The sequence below is a fragment of the Pholcus phalangioides genome, unplaced genomic scaffold (genome assembly GCF_987345545.1).
Source record: "Pholcus phalangioides strain wild (caught in Gottingen) unplaced genomic scaffold, Ppha-v1.0 ptg000010l_1, whole genome shotgun sequence".
In the NCBI taxonomy this organism is placed as follows: Eukaryota; Metazoa; Arthropoda; class Arachnida; order Araneae; family Pholcidae; genus Pholcus; species Pholcus phalangioides.
Genome location: NW_028301603.1, coordinates 23,328,115 through 23,349,908, shown reverse-complemented (window position 1 = coordinate 23,349,908; position 21,794 = coordinate 23,328,115). Strand labels below are relative to the sequence as shown.

The window sequence follows — 21,794 nt, the reverse complement described above, 5'->3', positions numbered from 1 at the left end:
CAACAACGGCCACTGACGGGACCAAAATTATAAGCCGTTCTGTTCATTACGAATATTTAATTGACTACATACTTTAATAAGTTTTAAATTTAATTTAAAAAATTTAATTTTTTTCTTTTTAAATTTTTAAAATTATTTAAACAAATATAAATATCTGAAATATTATTTTAAATATTTGTTATTTTTTTAAATTTTTAATCTGTTAATTTTTTTAAACTTTAAAAAAAAATACTTTTATTAAACAACGTTATCCACGTACGGTGTTCACTCAGGGCCGGATTAAGACGTTTGAAGACCCTAGCGCTTGAATAGTTTTGGTGGTTCCCCCCGAATACCTACAAGTATATTTTACTCAATATTTAGTCTATAAACTTAAAAAAATGAAATTTTATATTTCAGAAGTGACTAATCTAAGGATGGGATTTCACTCTAAAAGGTTTATGAAAGTTATTTTATAAAACTTGAAAAAAGCAACTAATAAATTGCAAGTGCAACCGATAAATATATTAGTTGCTTTTTTAAAAGAATTATTATAAAATTTTTATAGTGTAATCCATACTTGAGGCCGGGATTATACTATAAGGTTTTGTAAAAGATCTTTTATAAAAGTTGAAAAATTCAACCAATAGGCGCATCGGTTGCATTCAAGCAAATGCAACCGGTGATCTTAATGGTTGAATTTTTCACGTTTTATCAAAGAGCTTTTACAAAACTTTTATAGTGTAATCCCGGCCTAAGACAGAATTGTGATGTGAATATTTCTAAGCACAGACATTTTGAAAGTCCCAACCCCTCCCTTTTTTTATACTTGCAAATTCTTTGATATTTGCTGAATTTTTTTTTTTTTTTTGGAACATCGAATGTTTTGGATGTTTTTGGATTGGATTTTTCGAACATTGGATGTGTTTTTGGAATTTTCTTTCAAAGATTTTTTTTCAAAATTTTTTGAAAATATTTTAAGATATTTTCTCCCATCGACTACTTGTGAGGATCGGAATGGAGGCATCTTTAGGCTCAATGATAAAAACCGCCAAAGAATGCCTATGGGCACTGAATCAGGGGTGAAGGAGAAAAATAATTACAAAAATTGCGAAAAAAACAGGTTTTATGCACGAATTTCGAACTAAAGATGCGGGCGATTCGTCTGCATCTTCAGTGCTCGTTTGAAAGGGTATGCGGACCCGCGTCCGCATCTGCTCCGTGTGAAAGGGGCCTTACTTGCAAACATTTCGCAGACACAGATGAGAAAACAACTGATTGCCTGTTGGATGATTAGTGTTGGCTGACAGCCAGCATATATCAAATGATTCTGCATGACTACCTAGGGCAAGTCCATTCTGCAGTAGGAGTTGCCTTCCTTATCCACCCGCTCTACCGCTACATAAACATGAAGTTTCACCACAATCATACAAAAATAAACCAAATTATAACTATTCCACTTTCATCTGATCCACTCATGTATCCTATGTTAATATTTAAAAAATAATTACCTTTTCTATGGGGCAAAATTCTTCCTCTTTTCACCAAAACTGGTGAGGGTGGTGAAAATCGTTTTTCTTTGCTCTTAGTGTTTGAGCATAGGTCATCATTTGTTCCTTCATTCACAAAAAACTTACCAAAATTGAATTCTTGTACATTACGCATATTTTTTCCTACTGATGCTGTTTTTGGATTTTGATTAAGAGTGTCCACATAAAAATTCAGCCTGAAAAAAAAAGCACAGTAGAAAAATTAAAAGCTGACCTGAAATAGCAGTATATATTTAACCCCTTTATACAAGCAGGCTTTTGGCAACAAATTTAGACAATGTGCAATTTAACTAGCAGAGGCAAATCGAAAAAAGTAACATCATTATTTAGGCCAGTATTACGTTATAAAAGTTTGATAAAATCCCTTTTATAAAACTTGAAAAATCTAACCAATAAGGTTATTGGCTACATTCTAGAAAATGCAACCTGTGACCTTATTGGCTGCATTTTTCAAGTTTTATAAAAGGACTTTTATCAAACTTTTATAGTGTAATACCAGCCTTACACATGGGGAAATGAAGGGAAATAAAATTGCCATTCCTCTCTCTGCCACCCTCTTCCTGTATGAATGCTATACAATATATTTTCCTAATCCTAGAACCCTAGTGAGGAAGAAAAAATAAAAAATAATGCTGAGGTAAAAGGAGAAGAAAGAGACTTATTTTACAGGGTCACCAATGAAGAGTACAGAAAGAAGGGAGAGAAAAAGCTCAAATGTATTTCTTCCATAGGGACAAGATCAAAAGGGGTTTGTGGTTTAGTTTTACAGCATAGCAAAAAATAGAGATTACATATCTTTAAATGTTGTTGCTTACATAATTTTGGTTCCAAATCCAATTGAGGATTTTCTTTCTAAACTGATAAACAATTTTTTTTTAAATTAATATTTTGATTTTTCAAATAAGTTTTAATGAAAATTTAAAACAATTTTTTCTTTCTGTTAGAAACCATTATCATTGGAAAAGATCCAGAAGTCTACAGAGCCCCACCATCACCACAGTAGTGGTTGGCTGAAGTTGGTTTCCTGTGGTTCCCAACTTCAAGGTGCGAATGCTAGCCGATCTACCTTTTAAAAAGTCTCGCCACAGAGAGCAACAGACCTACAACGATAAACCATTCAATCATTACACTTCACTCATAGTTAGAAAAACTGGTGGCAAGATGGCAGCACTACACATAAGCATTTACACAGAAACAAACTTCATGCCAGGTTTCACTGCACATACACGCACCAATTCGTTAGAGGTTCCACAGAGGAATATGGACGAGGTGCATGTCTGGTTCAGCAGTAGTAGTCTACAGAGTCAGGCAGTTATGCCTAGTGTGGTGATCATGCTGGACTCTCATCCAGAGGTTCAAGGTCAGAAACCTGTTGACGGCACAGTAGTGGTCAGTTGAAGTTGGTTTTCTGCAGTTTTCAAACTTTGAGGCATGAATGGAAGATGATCTCTCATTCGAAAAATTCCACTGACAGTAAAACTTCAACATGATACAGTATAACTTATCACTTTGGACACCTCTGTATCAGGGCTGGTCAAATCTATTGCTCAACATGAATAGGGATTACAATTTTAGAAATTCAAAGAAAATTTTATAACACACCAAACAAACAATACCTTTAACTTCCTCATTTACCTCTTCTAATTTTCAAACGAGACAATAAAATTAAAAAAAAAAAATTCATTAAAAATTGCCAGCTTTGTACACACAATTTATGAAAATTTATGTGAAGGAAATACATATTCTTTGTCTTCAAAAATAAAGTTTCAAATACTACTACGTATAGAGATAGACGTTTAATCCCACCAGTAATCCTGCGTTTTTAGGCTGGTTTTTTTTCGAGCATAGAAGAGATAAACATATCAGCACACATGTTCATGAGCAGGAGTTTGTTATTTAAATGGTTTTTCAATCAACTTGCAGTAATTCTGCTATTTTGATAACCCAGTATACCCTGGTGTGATATGTGCCAGATTAGCGAGAGTATACTCTGTACTAATAATTCATATCTCTATTAGTTCCAGAAATATTAAATTAGATCTGCCAATTTTTTTTTAAACTGATTTTTGTTTTTTTCTCAATTTTATTTTGTAACACTCAAATTTTAATCATGCCTCGCTATTGAAGACAATGCCCTATTTACAGGAGGACTGGGCGGGCTATAGCCCAGGGCAGCGAGATCAGAAGGTCACGCGGAGCCAAAAGCCTACTTCTAGGAAAACCTGGCTTCAGGGATGAACGCTTGTTACTGGATTCCACGAGAGAGAAACCTAGTCTCTCATGGAATCTCTGGTATGTGGATAGAGCCTGTTCCTCCCTCCTTTTTTTGCCTTTTCATTTACGGCAACCGATCTGCGAAACAGATTCAGTTTCCCCACTGGACTGTCAGTTTCCAGCACTTTAAGGCATGCCGGCGAAAAGATACACTTGACGTTGTCCCCTGCTCCAGTTGGAATTGAAAAAAAAATTTCTTTTTCAGTAGCGAGTTGCGATGTGATAAAACACGTAAAATATATCTCAAGCTCAACCCATACACTATATGGGTTGAGCTTGAGAACAAAAGACGTCATAAACTTGTTGTTGGGGTTTGTTACAATCCACCGAATAGGGATCCAAACTACATCGCCAAATTGCATGGTGAAATTTCCTACATGTGTAAGCGTAAGAGGGTTCTCATACTAGGGGATTTCAATTATCCAGGTATTGATTAGGAGAACCTTTCATCTAGAGATCAATACGAAAGAGACTTTCTTAAGTTGGTGCTCGAAAATTTTTTGTATCAGCATGTATCAGAAGCCACTAGGGGTACTGCTATTTTGGATTTAGTTCTTACTAGTTCTGAGGATCTTGTTGAACATGTTTTGGTGGGGGAAGAGTTTTCTTCCAGTGATCATCGTATAGTCAGATTTCACTGTAACTTTTCCTCGTGTAAGGTTGATAACAAAAGACTGGTTCCTTGTTTTCGGAGAACTAACTTTGAAAACTTCCACTAACCTTCCTCTCAAAACATCAAAGACCAGTTGGAATCAGTAGGGGTGGTAAGTCAATGGGTAGAATTTAGTACGAAGCTGTCCTCTGTTTTGCATGACGTCGTACTCTTTGTTTGAAAAAAGCGTGTTTGTACATCCCACCCTCTATGGTTCACGGATCCATAGCGTGCGGAACCTTTATCTTGAAAAGAAAAGAGCATTCAGAGAGTATAAAAGTGGACGAGGTGACCTATCATTGTTTACTGATAAAGAAGACTGTTGAAGAAAGCAATAAGGGATAGTAAAAAGGAAGTTGAATCTAGGTTGGCAGATAACATTGGCTCTGACCCAAAATCATTTCTTCGATACGTCAATAATGGATATAAGGACACGGTTGGCCCCCTCTCGATAGGAGGCTCTAGGTTAGAGAGCAATGTAGGCATGTGCAATGCTTTTAATGACTTTTTCACATCGGTTTTTAATGGAGATAATGATATTCAATATACAAGTGTTGCATGGGGTAATAAAACCCTCAATGATATTCAAGTAGAAGACGTGGAGGTCCTAAATCTTCTAAGAAATGTATGTGCAAGCAAAGCACCAGGACCAGATTATATCTATCCCAGGGTCCTCAGGGAATGTGCAAATGAATTGTTGGTTCCAGTCGCACAGATATACAGGAGTAGTGTAGTGTTGCTGAGGGTATCGTCGCAAGGGATTGGAAACTTGCTAATGTTGTTCCGATATTTAAGAAGGGTAGTAGAGAAGCTGTGTCCAATTATCGTCCAGTAAGTTTGACGAGCTCCCTCTCGAAAATTTTGGAAATTATCATCAAAAGGCAGTTTGTGAAGTGAATAGACGAGAATAATGTATTGTCGGATAATCGGCATGGGTTCAGGAAGGGGAAGTCATGTGTAACTAACCTCCTTCACTTCTATGATCACGTGACTAAGGCTTTGGGTAAAAGCAAAAATGTAGATGTTGTTTACCTTGATTTCCAGAAGGCATTCGATCGTGTCCAACATGGTAAACTCTTGAAGCGTTTACACGAGATTGGAATTGGGGGCAACTTGCTGAATTGGATAGAATCGTGGTTAAGAGATAGGTCGCAACGAGTTATGGTGAACGGGGAATTCTCTGGTTGGACAGACGTCACAAGTGGAGTTACTCAAAGAAGCGTCCTTGGCCCCATACTTTTTGCACTTCTTATTGATAAACTCGATAAGGGTATCGATGGGATTACTAGCAAATTCGCAGATGATGTGAAGTTAATGGGGGTAATCGGGAATCAAAGCCATAGGGAGTCGCTTCAGACCAGTCTAAACAGGATTGCAGCATGGGCAAATGAATGGAGCATGACATTTAGCATTGATTAGTGCATGGTCGCTCATTTTGGTTCGAACAACGAGTCGGTTCTCTTACGAGTCGAATGGTGTCACTATCCTGGATGCAACTACGGTCACCGATTTGGGAATTCTCATTGACGAGCGGCTTAGGTTTTCCGAACATTGTTCAGTGGTGGTCAAAACAACAAATAGAATGCTTGGTTTCATTTTCAAAAAAAGTTTCTTCGCGTTCTCCTAAAGTCATTCTTCCACTTTTTCGAGGCTTAGTTCATCCTCGACTGGAGTATGCTGTAAGGTTTTGGAGACCATACCTACAGAGGGGCATAGACTTGGTTGCAGGGGTACAGAGAAGAGCTACGCATGTCCTTATTGACACACAGGGCTTGAGTTATGAAGAGAGACTTCATTTTTTGAATATGTTTACATTGGATGAACGCAGGTGTCGAGGAGATATGATCAAAGTGTTCAAAATTTTCAATGGGATGGATAGGATGAACCATGAACTTTTAGTACACCGCCAATCGACTGCTTTTACAAGGGGACACCAGTATCGATTGGTGAGAGACAATGCAAGGTTATGGTATCGCAGGGAATTTTTCTCTAATAGGGTTGTTACTAAATGGAATAGCTTACCCCTGGAGGTAGTAAATTGTAACACAATTGACACGTTTAAAAAGAAATACGATAAACATGTTGGGGTAAATTGAGAAGCTATCCATACTTAGAATAAGACAACCATAAGTATTCTATATGGGCATTGTATGATATTTATCACGTGTATATATTTTTTATAATTTTTGTTAATTGAATTTTTAATTTGGTTGCTGTATTTTTGAAATATATGACATCCATATTTTTATGGGCATCTTTTTCTCAGCCACCTCGTTGGGCATTTTGCCTGTTGTGGCGTTGTATTTGTAAAAAAATTGCGGAAAGCAGTGACATTTTGCGGTTTCTGGTAGTGAGATATTGGCTGTAAACAAAAGAAGGGAAGGATAAAATAGAAATAGTAGGAGAGAATTTCGGTAAAAAAGGGCGATTACGACGAAAGTAAGAAAATAGTAGGAAAAATAGGAGTGCTGTGAGGTCTGCACTCAGTATACTGCGTTACTGTATAGGCGGCTGGATACATCGTTTCTCTGCGTAAGCCACACCAGCAAAAAAAAAACTCCCCGGTGAGAAAAAGTTGAACACCGCTGGGTGTGGGGGAATTTTCGGCTACTGGTTCCGCGGAGTGATGTCGTTCAACGGACCATCGATTTCCAACGTTGACCAGTTGGCGACATAGGCAGGAAAACGTCAAAATTAGCGATTCGGTAAAAAAAATTGTATTTTTAGAAGCAAAAGCGTATAGTCATATTAAATATATATATAAATGTATATCATTGCTAAAATCGTACTAATTACGACAAAATCGTAACAGTTGGCAGGTATGCACAACCATTGGATGTTCCAATCCCATCCCCCTGCTTTCACATTTCCTATTATAAAGGAGAAGGGGGTTGTTTTTTTCTCTTTTCTCCCTCTTTATATTGGGGGGAAGCTTCCCCTTAGTTTTCTAGGCAATGCTATTCATCATCATGGGGAATGCCTATTCTAAGAAAGATCATCCCTTCAGAGAAAAAAAAAACTTTCTAAGGAGTGGCTGCAAAAAGTAAGGAGTTATAAGGGCCCTTCTAGAGGGAAATGAAAAGTTAGGACGTTTTAAGGAGTTTGTAAGGATGTGCGAACCCTAATGACGTCACTCTCCGCTACCATACAAAGGTTTTTAACAACTGGCTGTTGCGAAGATTTGAACGCCCTAGACCACTAGACAACAGAGGCACAGAATCTCTCAATCTTTCCTTAGAGCTCGTGTACACTGAAAGGGACTGTACATAGACGGCCGGACCAGACTCAGGCCAAGCTCACAACTGCAGCAGTACCTGTGTAGTCTAGTGCGTTCACCCAGAAAGTGAAAGGACGTGGGTTCGATTCCCCGCAGGGCCAGTTGAATTTTCTCTCTTTCCAAAATATATCTTCGCATCAGCCAGTTATTAAAAACCTTTGTATGGTAGCGGAGAGTGACATCATCCTTGTATAAGTCGCCATCTGGTGGCAGCATCAGCAGTTGTGAGCTTTGCCTGAGTCTGGTCTGGCCGTCCATGTATGGTCCCTTTCAGTGTACATGAGCTCCAAGGAAAGATTGAGAGATTGTGCCTCTGTAGTCTAGTGCGTTCACCCGGAAATTCACCCTTTGGTGATAATTACCAGCATGACAACTTTTTTCCCCTCGTAGGCAGTGGCGGATTACCGCACAGGCGCATGAGGCGCGCGCCTGGGGCCTCGGCAGAGCGGGGGGCCTCCAAATAGTTGTGTGCTTCATCCTACATATGAATTTACATGCGCATCAACAAATCTCTTGAACTAAGTACAGTATCTGCTCTCCCTTTTTTTTTTTTAACCGTAATTTTTTTTTTTTAATGTATACTGTACCTATAACAATTTACAAGACGCAGCTCTCAAGGGCCAGTTCTTCCCCGACAAAGAAAGAAGAGACATTGTAAAGCGATCATTCAGGGAGGGTCATTTTCAAACAGTATTTCCCTAAGCGCACAAGCAGGAGGAGGGGTGAGAACAGCAGGTCCTAATGTCTGTCCGAAATGAAAATTGGAGTGAAGGCATAAACAGATGTCTCATTCCACAGTATTAAATGCTTTTATGCTTATGGGCGCCAATAATACGACAGCTTTGGTGTAAGCTTTTGTATACAGTATAATGGATGACAAGATGGCTATCGGCAAGCGGCGACATCGACAGGAAGAGACACTCGTACTAATTAAAATGAATGTAGTAGAGCTCTTATTGTGATTTTGTCTCCCACTTGTTTGAATGAAATACTATAAGCTGGTTCAAACAACATATACATTTGCAATCTATGACTGGAACCATACGACCATATGACAAAAAAAAAGTGGGGTTTGAAATGAATGCTGAATGACATGCATTCTGAATCACGTGATTTTTCTGTTTCTCTTTTAACACTCCCTCCCCGGCTGAAAAAAATCAAGGGGGTTTCTTTTCCTTCTTTCTAAAAAAAAGAGCTACATTTTTTGATTCGTCAAGGAGGCTTGGGTAGACAACATCTTTGTGTCAGACCGAAAAGTGTTTATTGCTAATGTAATTGTAATGTGTGTTATTGTAATGAAAAAAATTTTCATGCCGATCCTCAAGATTTCCTTTAGGATTTAGATTGCAGAATCTCCAAAAATAACGGTAAGCAAAACTAAAAATATATAAATTATCTGATAAATTTTTATTTGAGCATTTCAATTCAACTACAGTAGTCTCTCGAGAATTCGATCGTGCTCTAATCCAGCACGTCCAGTAGTCCAGGATATTTAGGTGGTGTGGTGTCACTTTTCTCCTGATGCCCTAACCCCTTAACACGTTCTAATATTTCTTAATTGCTGATCAAGTCCTGACTATGTCTTTGCACGAAATTTCATATATTATTTCAATGGGTTTCTTCAAAGTTAATCCAGCAATTTCGGTAAAATCTGGCACACCGTGGATACGGCATACGTACCGGATTAGCGAGAGTCTACTGCAGGGGTCTTCAACCTTTGAGGCATAGCAGGCCATATTGAAACATTTTATAAAGTACGCGGGCCACAATGTTATACTGTGGCATTTTTCGTTATTAAACGAAACGGGGGGGGGGGGGCATAATATAGAAGATTTTTATTCACTCTGAATACAAATAATACAAAGGAAAAGGCCACAACAGGCAGAGTGCCCAACGAGGTGGCTGAAAGAGAAAATAATAATAATATAATAATAGTAAAAATAAAATAGAATAAACAAATAAAAAATAATAATTTCTAAAAAAATTTTTTTAAATAATTTCTTTCATTGACAATAATTTTAATTCATTCTGAAATAATTTCTTTCATTAAATTTAATTCATTCTGAACTAATTTCTTCCATTAAAAATATAATTCTTATATTTACTCTGATATAATTTCTTCCCTCTATTCCCTCTATTGAAGAAATGTTTTTCTATTAAATATTATCAGTATCTTTATATCAAATCAAATATATTATACAAGATATACGGAAGACTGGATGTTGTGAAGATATTTATTATTTGAGATGTTAATTTTTTAAGGAAGGAAAAAACTCATCTCTGCCTCTACCGGGAGTCGAACCCGGGTCCCTACGACTCCCGGTAGAGGCAGAGATGAGTTTTTTCCTTCCTTAAAAAATTAACATCTCAAATAATAAATATCTTCACAACATCCAGTCTTCCGTATATCTTGTATTAACAAGTGGAGAGCGACATTCATGTCATGAATATATTATATTTGAGATATTATCAAATCTTTATTAATCAGTAATATTAAATTACTAAAACTATGACGGATCTCCATTTTTGCCGTGTGGCTGAAGGCACCAGGACGGACATCTTAGATTACTAAAAATATGATGCAGAATTTTACTGTGATTTTTTTTTTAATGGGAGTGTGATTATTTTTCATCTAGTACCAGAGAATATCATTATATTTCCTTATCTTATTTTTGTGTTCATGGTTTTGGTGATGCAAAAATAAAAAAAAAGTTATGATTTTCATAATATTGTTCATTTTAGTGAACCATCTCGTTCTTATTAGGGCCAAAAGGGTGCAGTGGTGGATAAACACAAATTTGTGGGTGGGGGCGGTGGTTGTGACCATGTGTTCAATTTTTCAGGACGGTTCTGATTTTTTTTGGAAAAAATTCTGAATTTTCCCCCTTTTTTAAGCAAATTTATTTTCTTGGTTTGTTACTCAGTCAAAAACGTAGAAAACATTTTTTTTTTCCATTTAATTTTTCTGCTCTCGGGGGGGAAGGGGGGGGGGGTTGACAGCCCCTACCTTTAATCCGCCCGTGATAGGGGGGGCCTCCAGATCAGGTTGCGCCTGGGGCCTCCCAAAATCATGATCCGCCACTGCTCGTAGGGAAAAAAAGGTGAGAGAGAAGTTCATCAAAATAAACCCATCTTTCTTGGGATGGATTGGTGCTCGACACCGACCTTCTCTCCCATAATCCTTTGTACTACAAAAACTACTGTAAGCTCCTTTGTTTGCCATCTTGAATCAATCATTCCGTTCAACCCATGTAACCAGTGATGACTTCTGGAAAGAAGAGGGGGATTACCGGCATAAACTAAACGTCATGTGAATGGTTTGTAGCAAATATTTCCGTTACCGAGAATTTCCTGGGATGTTTTATTGCACATGTGAACGCAGCTTTAATGACTTTTTAAGGAGTTTTTAAGCACCATACGAACCCTGAATGCTATGTAATGCTTCAGCCTCACCAAGGGGCTTAGTCACGAGATCCGAATGGAAAACTCATTTTGTAACACCTTATTAAGCTTAATGCACTTCGTACTTATGGGTAAGTACTGTGGTGGCGCTGTTGACAAGTGTGCATAGGTGTTGCTATTATTGTAAATCTGTCATTACATCGTTCTCGAGTGTGCACCCCATAGTCTAAAGATATTAATAGATGGAGCACGCTATTTATAAAACTTGAACATGAAGAAAAGATAAGCAGTATTGTCGGGGGAAAAACAGGTTCTGCGCCATTACTTTCGGCACGTTTTCGCAGAACCTAGCGATTTCGTGTTAGCGCTAGGATGTTACTGTAACGAAATTTGACTCGATCAAGTTGATGAAAACTTTCCTTCATTTGTTCAGTGAATTTCATTCATTCTTTTGTAAAATATTTAGGGAGTATCAGATTTGGAGGGGAAAAAATCAATTCTATAATATAAACTATTGAAAAACGAATTTTTTTTAATTTTCCATAAGGGATAATTACTAATAATTTAAGACGAGTTTTAAATCATTATATATAGTCGATCTCTTATATATATAGCCTATTTCATTTATATTTTTAAATATTCTCTTCATTCACTTTGCCACTTTTAATTTCGAAAATTTATACTAGGGGTTATTATAACAGAAAAAAATTATCTTTCTAGAACATTACAATTACTCTAATCATATATTATGAGTATATAATTATAAAAACGAACCTTATATATAATTATAATGCAATGTAACACATTCACACTCATACCATATTCAGTCATGAAATAATATTCAAACAATAAGCAAAAAAAGTTTCATCTATATTCCTAAAAAACATTTTATAGCCTTATCCCACAAAAATGTAAACACTCGCATAATGTTTCAGGAATAAAATAAATTTTTCAAGAAAATTAACAAAAAACCTCATCAATAATTTCTCTAAATTATAAGAAATGAAATTTTGTGTAGAGTATATATATGTAATAATTTAAAGTATGTGACATGTGTAACCTCTTCACTCCAGAAGTATACATATGTGTGTGAATCTTCATTCTTTAAGGTATTAAATAGTTTTTAGAATGATTCGTTTTTCAAGTTAACATCTGAGGTATACATACTGACTTTCATTTTAACTCAGATGGTCCTAATAAAGATATTGATTCAAAATTAACTAATTAATTAATTTTCTTGTTTGAGGGCATTTTCACATGCAACATAAATCAAACAATAAAAAAATTTATTTTCTGTAATAGTTTTATCTCAGGCGTGAAAAGGGGTAAAAATACTATTTTTAGAGGTAGTTATACATTTTTATGCAAAACTGCCATTGTCTAGAGGGTGGGGGTGATTTTCATTGCATTCTATTTAAATAAAATATTTGTCATAATTCCTCATTCTGAAAAGCATATTTTCTTCAAGTTGAGCAAAACTCGAATGAAATCACTAGCTCGCCAAATCTTGGGGAGACATATATTTCAATTAAAACTTAATAAAACTCACTACTTCAATCATTTATTACCAAAAATTCCATTAAAACATTTAATAATGACTTGTGCCATTTGAATTTTACCAAAACTTGGAACTTTTAATTGAATTAAATCCAAAATGAAATCGTTAAAAAACCGAGACTACGTCAGAAATCCATTGAATCGTCAATTTAATATTCCAATTTTTTATTTATAAGAAGGGGAATAAGCAAAAAAGTACTCAATTGTGAAAGGATACTGGTCCCCCTTTCCTAAACCGTTCAGAACATCCGAAAGCGACACAAGTGTTAACCATTCTAATCAAAAATATAAGACAGCACATGTAGATCCTCATATAAAGTTATTGCCAGCGAGATTCCCTGACCAGCCTTTTAACCGGAGTCACACGACTCCGATTCTTTCTCCACATTGTAACCTCCCGCACTCTTTCTATACTACTATTATTACTGTATGATGCACCTTTTTCTTATCCCCTTCCGCTGTTCGGAAGAAGGAATTTTTCTCAGAGTCAGATTGCTATTTCTATGTATTCGTGTATATTTGTTTCTTACGTGTAACGTACAATGCCTTACTTCAAATTAATCAATTTTATATTTTGCCAATATCTGAAATTTAAATAATTAATGGAGTCAGATCCAAACAACCTCTAGTATGATGAGAACATTGTATATAATTTTTTTTTGTCACCAAATAATGAATGTTAGTAAAGTAAGTTAGTTCCAACAGGAAAGTTCATTATTTGATCTATTTGTTAATTAGGATTACAAATATAATTTAATACACAATATTTTGCCTTCATAGGGGATAAACAAAATCAGCTTGCGGCCCAGCTGTTGGCCACTCCCTGGTCTATGGCACTAATAAGAAATACAATTTTGTGGGTCCATATTCACTTTATCTTTATCCAAGTTACATAGCTCGGATAACTCTTTCCTTATACAACCCTTCCCGTTTACAAGTTATTTTAGGTTAAAAGAGCACAAACATTTATAAAAAAAAAACAACACAGAATGAATCACAACTCATTTAAATACAAATCAATAAAAGAAATTAACTTTATTTCATATGCCCATACCTGCGACTTTCATTTTCATCAATATATGGGCCATGTTTCAGAATTTGAGAGCCTTCATGCATTGATCTCTGTTGCAATGACCCCAATTTCTTAAGTTTCATATAGGATACATTATTCTCACATTGATACACATAATTCTATGGATAAAAATAAATCCAAATTACACATTCTGACACCAAAAACATTTTCATAGAAACAAATCTTTAGTATTTTAAAGGGCTTCTGGAAACACATTCTAAATCAGAAAAAACCCAATTTTATCGCATATGCAACCTTAGGTACATAAGGATTGGGAATCACTATATATTGCATGCCTCTTTCAAAACTTAGCAGTTCTCAAATAATATTTTTCGTAATAGCTTTAGAGTTTGTAAGTGGAGTGTGGAGAATTCCCCCCCCCCCAACTCCAATTCAAAATTTAATCAACTTGGGAAAATGGAATACAAAATCATGGTTTTAATTGTCCTATGACATTATGTGCCCAAAATAACGAAGAAAAAATTTATAAGCAAAAATTCGATTTGCATATTTTTACCAGGGCACATAGCAGTGCCACTTAAGAGCTGGAACTGATAATATACATATTTTCTAGCTATTTCGCCAAGTGGTCATATCATTATGAAACATAGGCGGTTGGCATCATTGGTGTAAACTTGCATTGCCCCCCCCCCAAATAATTTTGAAGAGCTGGCTCAGCTTCCCCCCCCCCCCAAAAAAAAATTCACATGGATATGTTTCCTAAACTTGGCTCGGAAAAACAATGTTTATGACAAAAATAAATAAAAATAAAATAAATATCCACCCATGTAAACAAACACGCTGAAAAAATAATCAATTTCATTTCAGATTTATATTTACCAGAAAATGTATGAAAGGTGAGAAATTTTGAACTATTGAATCAACCAAGTACTTAAATAGCATTAATTACTGGGAAAACAGGCTTTAAAATTAATTTATGTGACATAAAATATAATCACCTGCAATAATAACAAAGAAAGATTGTGAAGACATCTAGTTTAGCAATCTGAAAGTGCAAACAATAGTAAATATGGAGTGTATGAAGTGCAATGATCCTGTTGCAGATTAATCAGAATTTTCTGAATGCAAAAAATTTCACGATTTATATACATTGTCTGTTGTGAGGGAACAACTGAGGAGGCCTTTAGAAAACCATCAAAGGTGAAAAAGAGACTTTTGTGCTTTGAGGGTGTAAAGGAGACCAACCAGGATAGTGCTGATTCCAGCACCTCTCTGGATAAAATACAGAAAATGATTCAAGATCTTTGACAAGAAATGAGAGCAATTCAATAAATCCAAAGATCTGAAGAAAGAACATGAAAAGACTAGCAAAGAAACCACTGGCAGATGTGCCAACTTTTGGAATCCAGAAATTCTCTTGAGAGAGGGGGGATAGAAGATCCAATCTCAAAAAAAAAAAAAAAAAAAAGATTTTTTTCCATCTATTAAGAAAAAGTTACAACTCTCCCTCCCCACAAGTTCTGCATTGTCTCTGAGCAGAATATAATCAAATGTGTCTTTCCATGCATAATAGAGAAATCGCATCTATATACTGTTCATAAAACATGTGTTTCCTTTCGTGGATGCTATCAGTGATTGATTAATCTTGGGCAAATGAACTCTTAAAAGCAGTTATATATTTTCTTTCTGACGCCATATTTAATCAGAGGAAACAATTAAAAAATCTCAAAATACAAAGCTGCTGACAGAAATACTTACTGTTACAGCATATACGTAGCTGTTAATGGAATACAATTATACAGGCATTTTGGCTGTCCAAGTATTACGTCAGCAAATTTTTAGACATTTTTGACCCCCATCAGCAAAAGTAAGCAAAACTCTGACCCCCCCTCCCCCTTTGTCAGAAAAATTTAATCAGCACTGCCCCCCCCACCTCCTAACACATATATTGGTGGGATCAGAAACATACGCGCATAAGCCTCGGCCCAACAGAAGCTATTTAACACCGTCAAGAATTTTAAAAAAAATCGGTGCCGAAACGTGACTGTGGGTCACATTAACTGCAGGTCAAGGGTTCACCATATATGGCTTAGAGGGTGGGTCGCATTGGATTTCTTAAAAAGAAATTTTGGGTTCTTAACCTTCAAAAATAACATTGAAATTAATTCATACACTCCATTTTATAATAACATACAAGAGGTATTTTCTTTCGAAACTTTAATTTTTAAAAAAAGATTTTTTTAATGCAAAAATTTTTTTTAAAAATTAAAGTTTCCGGCCCTGAAAAATATGTTATTTAAATTATGATTCCAGTCATCATATATGAAAAAATTTGTGCGATTTGGTTACGAATCGTAAAAGCATCAAAAATGGGTCAACTTGTAAGCTGTCTTTTTTCAACTCTGAATTAATTTCAAACGGCAAATATTGTTACAGAAAATTAAAATTTCATTAGATGAATATTTTTATTAGTATATACAGTAAAACTCCTCCTTTTTGTGAACATGGACAGGAAAAAAAATTAAATCCATGTAAAACGGGTTTAAATCCGTTAAAAATAGGTTTGAAATTCATACTTTTATATATTATAACAACTGTAAATTATTATTTGTCCGTAAAAGAGGGAGTATCCGTTAAGAGGGGGCTTTAGTGCAATGCAGCTTATGAGCACTAATATTATGCTAACTGGAGCCAACTTCAGCTTGGCGAAAATAATGTAGCCAATCCCAAGATGTCACGTGACATTAAAAAATAAAAAAACCCCGGTTGCTAACAACAGTGTGTGTTTCACCCAAAATACACTGTTGCTGATAAGATCAACCGCACCAGCCGAACCGTAGTGTGCCGGTAGCCTAAAGGGCCCTACACACGCTCAGTTATACCTGCGCAGTTATGCCTGTACAGGCCAACTGTGCAGGCATAACTGAGCGTGTGTAGGGGCCGTCAGTTGACCTGCACAGGCGACCTGAAGGTAATGGTTTTTCGATTCGGTATGACTGTGCAGTTATGCCTGCGCAGGTATAACTGACCGTGTGTATGGGCCATCAGGTATAACTGCGCAGTTATTTTTTCCCGCTTTCTTATATATTCGCCCTTCTTTCTTCCCTATTCTTTTTTCACTGATAATGTAATAGAACAATAAATAATAACTGAATAACTTGTTTTGGAGTGGGATTCCATTTAATTAGAAGAAATTTTTCCAATGGCGTAATTTTCACGATATTTTCTTACAATTTCATATCGAATAAAAAAATCGAAATAAAATTTTTAAAATACACTGCTGGCCACCGTAAATGCAACACCCTGAAGGAAGCATGCAAATAATATGAAATTTACAACATGCATTAGCGGAGGTGAGATATGCAAATGATTAGAATTTCAGCGCAGACGCACATCACGCGCGCCTGTGTCGCCACTTCAAAGCGCTATTTAAGGCTTGGAGATTTCGACGATTTGAAGTACGGCAATTGTGTTTTTCTTGTGGTTTTTTCAAAAAAACCGATCAATTATGCCTCGTAGAAAACAGCGATCATCTTTTGATCAAGTATCCGAGTTCGACAGAGGAAGGATAGTGGCCTACCGAGATTGTGGATTATCTTTCAGGGAAATCGGTAGTCGTGTTGGACGAAACCAAACAACTGTAATGCGGATATGTGATCGTTGGATGCAAGAGGGTACGACGGGCCGACGTGTTCGATCGCATCCACCTCAGTGCACCACTTCACGTGATGACAGGCGTATTGTGCGTATGGCAGTGACGGATCGCTCAGCCACATCACGAACCATAGCACAGCACATTCAGTCTGTACCGCATCATTCAGTGTCTGCGCGTACCATTCGATGCCGTTTACAGCAGAGTGGTCTGTTCGCAAGACGTCCATTGCTTCGTCTACCCTTGACGCAGAACCACAGACGTCTCCGCCGCCAATGGTGCGATGAAAGAAGGATGTGGACGGCACAATGGAATGAAATTGTCTTTACTGACGAGTCACGCTTCTGTCTGCAACACCACGATGGCCGGATTCGAGTCTGGAGACACCATGGAGAGAGGATGCTGAACAGCTTCGTTATGCACCGCCACACTGGTCCTGCACCGGGTATTATGGTATGGGGCGGTATTGGATATCACTCTCGCACTCCTCTAGTACGCATTGCCGGTACTTTAAAAAGCCAGCGCTACATCTCCGAGGTGTTGGAGCCAGTTGTCCTTCCTTACCTTCAGGGCTTGCCCACAGCCATATTTCAACAGGATAATGCGCGACCACACGTGGCACGCATTGTCCAAAGGTTCTTCGTCAATCGCCAGATTGAATTGCTTTCCTGGCCAGCTCGCTCTCCGGATCTTTCGCCGATAGAAAACATGTGATCCATGGTTGCTCAACGATTGACCCAGATTACATCCCCAGCTGCCACACCAGATCAACTTTGGCAACGCGTGGAAGCTGCTTGGTCTGCTGTACCCCAAGAACACATCCAAAGTCTCTTTGAATCAATGCTGAGGCGTGTGGCAGCGGTGATCTCCAACAATGGCGGCTACTCTGGCTACTGATTTTGGCAGGAACCACACTTCACAGAAGTCTATAAATTTAATCATTTGATGCTTGGTCAACATGTTATCTACAAAATAAATATTGTTGCGATATCTCGTCTTTCTTGGTGTTGCAATTTGGGTGGCCAGCAGTGTATTTCGACCATTGTTAAAATTCGCAATTTTGTTTCTGAAATCACTCTTTTCAATAAATTTGCCCGAAATTATGCACCGAAACACACAAACTCTATATTCAAATAATGTTCTATGACTATTGTTTATTGATTATTTAGAGAGGAGGTCTCTAACCAGGGTTCTTGGAGATTTTAGGGGCCCCGTGACATCAGATTATTTTAGTATTCTTTCACACGTACTTCCTTTAGCAATCAAGATTCCTAGAGATCAAGCAGGTTTTTATACGAGTTAGTTAATGTTTGCAATTTCAAACGCAGGATTCCCACTCCTTTCTTGACCGAAAACCAGCAAGCATCAATAGGACAAAAATCACTAATTTATTATTTTCTTTTACATTCAATGAATCTCATTGAATTTGTTTTTTGGACACATCTCGTCAGATTGCAACGAATTTCAACTTTCAGCTCAAACATTGAAAGAAAAAATTCAGATGAAATTACGCTAGTTAAACGTAAGAAAACAATCGAAAAATTCTTTGAGAGAGAGATGATATACGATTGATAATATAATTATATCATTGAGTAATACTATTAATATACATACTATGCTTAATAATAAGTCAATTTCTAATTGAGTTGAATCAATCGTAAGAGGTCGCGTGAAAATGCAGTTTTCTTTCAAGGAAAAACACTACGTGAGTTACCATAAAAATTTTCAAGTCAAAAAAAATTTTTTTTTTAAATCGACGCTATCGCGAGAAAAAAATGCTATCATACGATGATAAAGGAGCATGTATCCCCCTATCTGTATATTCAGAGGAGAAACAATACTTGTTTTCGAAGATACAGTCGACGCTCGTTATGACAACTTCACGTTATAGCGATCATTCACGTTATAGCGACAAAGACTGGTAGGGTAAGTCCCAAATGTTTTATTTATATAACAACCGTCCCAATCACAACCCCAAGTCTCCCCCTCGCTACGACCTTGCTCCAAATATAACGTCCATTCTCGATGCGACGAAGGGGTCGTTATATCGGGCGTCGATTGTAATACCAAAATTTCTCTTTTATTGCCTATACGTATTGTCATAATCACTGTAGATATGGATAGCATTCTTGATAAGCTTGTAGTGCTTTTACTTAAGTCATGAAAATCGGTCATTATGAGAGGTTTTAATAACATCAAAATACATTATTGTACTTATGGTGTAGATTCAACAAACATCTTCCGTTACAGCAGTCTTCCTCAAAGTGTGCGTCGCGGCTCTTGGGCATCATCCCCCTGCCCCTCCCCACCCACATCCTGCCGCAGGGCACAGAGGCTATTCTCTTTGCCGAGCCGCCACTATAGTGAATTTTTAACGTGGGAAAAAAGAATGATTGGAATCATCTCGGGCTCTGAAACCAGAATCCTGATCCCAATTCCATCTTTGTGGGGGTTGAGGGGAAATGGCTCGCATAATGACAATATTCATTAGTAAAACCAGCCCCCGGGGATGCAGGACCCCAGATGGTGTGGAGATCTGTGACAGTAGGCTCCGATCAATTTACAGTTACAATACATCTGGAATGTATAGCGCACATTCAAAGGGAGAAAAAAACACTTTAGCTCTGATGAAACAAGTACGAATTTCTGTGTGCAATATTAGTTTTCTTTTCTTTTTTTTTGCCCAAGGCCCATATTTACAAAGGCTTCCTTGGTAAAATGGCCCAAGTTTTCGAAAACTGATGTTTTCCTCTCGTCCCCCCCATCACCCCCTAGTGTCCATTCATAGCCTGAATAGTCCTACTTTGGGAAACACCGATTTCGACACTCCACCAGAGTTTAGTTTAGTTTTCACGACTCGAGGTTTAGAATGACGAGTGATCTTCGAAACGGGCAGCGCGAATGTTTGGAAGAATTCACTGAAATGTATAGGAATAAGAAATGCTTGTGGCAGGTGAAAACTAAAGATTACCATAACAAAATTAAGAAAGATGATAGTTATGAAAGATTGGTGTGGAAAATGAGAGAAATCGATCCTCTAGCGAACAGAGACAGTGTTGTTAAAAAAACAAACAGTTTGCGAAGCAATTTCCGAAAGGAATTGAAAAAAAAAAAGCTTTGAGTAGAGGTATCTTGATCCATTCTGAGAAAATTATGCCAATCTTTTGGTGCAAATCTCAATTCCTGTAATAATTTAACGTGCGAATATTGTTGCCTTTTTTTTAACCAATCTTTGTACCATGTTACCCGTTTTTTGAGTTAATAACTTTCAGTGCCATAACTAATCCAACTACACCCCATGGGTGGAGATACGGGGGGGCATTGCCCCCCCCCCAGCATCAAAGGTGAAGTCGACAGATCTAATGCATAGTGTATAGATGAATCGACATCATCATCATCTTGCCCCCCCCCCAGCAATAATGACCGTGCCCCCCACAGACTTCCAAGTCTATCTCCGCCTATGCTACACCCAAAGCATCATCTGTGGAAATCATACTAGAAAATTCCGAACTTTATAGACTATGAAAAAATCCGAACTGATCAAAAGACCGCGAAGACAGATCGAAGAATGAAACCGGAACCGGTTCCAGAAGCTTCGCCTGCACAGGTATAACTTCATGGTGTGGATGCATCGAACCGTTCAGTTATGCCTGTACAGGTATAACTGTGCAGGCATAACTGAACGTGTGTAGGTCCCTTAAGAGAAGACTGATCATACACAGGTTCACGCTTGAGATCAAAATAAACCCCTCCAGAGCGGCAGGTCACGCCTACTGGCGCATGCGCATAGGTCTACTTAACCGGAAAGAGCCACCTTCTCAGCCACCTCGTTGGGCATTTTGCCTGTTGCAGGGGTGCAAGCGCCCCTCATCTATTTCGGAGCAGCAAATTTCATTTTTGGAGCAGAAATTTTGAAAATGGAGCAGAACTAAAAACGAACTATATCTGCAATGTATGGAGTAATTTTTCTGTGAAATGCCAAAAGTTTTGCCAAAAATGGTTGAAACAAATAATTCTAAATAAATTTCCTTCACAAATTAAAATCAATTTAATTTTTTTCTGAATTATCTTATCTGTCACTACTAAAACAGGCATTACTGAAATGACGAATAAAAATTATGAGACTTTTCAAATTAAGCGGCATGCATACTAAAAACCTAAGCAGCAAGAATTTCTGCTGCTTGAACACGAGAATCTTATTCATCCTGATATAGCAAAAAAAGTGTGTGCAGAATATAATAAGGGTTTCGGTGAAAAAAAAAAAAAATTAGCTTCTCACAGAATTTAAAGGAATTATTTAATTTAAAAGCAAAATGTGCAAAAAATAAAATATTTATATTTTTCTCGTTTACTTAAACAATTTCTCAACCTAATAGCATGTTAATATATTACAAATTACGAGTCGCTTTCAGAAGTTC

The 21,794-nt window shown here is 37.1% G+C and overlaps 1 protein-coding gene across 2 annotated transcripts in view; it reads right to left on the bottom strand.

Moving 5' to 3' along the window:
• LOC149081147 (uncharacterized) overlaps window positions 1-21,794 on the bottom strand; it is a 218,002-nt gene that overhangs the window by 56,172 nt on the left and 140,036 nt on the right. For both annotated transcript variants that reach the window (XM_089237931.1, XM_089237932.1), the window contains exons 6-7: window positions 13,746-13,882; window positions 1,491-1,705 (exon numbers count right to left, since the gene is read on the bottom strand). In XM_089237931.1, coding sequence (XP_089094057.1) covers window positions 1,491-1,705; window positions 13,746-13,882 — 352 coding nt within the window. The remainder of the gene's footprint in view (window positions 1-1,490; window positions 1,706-13,745; window positions 13,883-21,794) is intronic.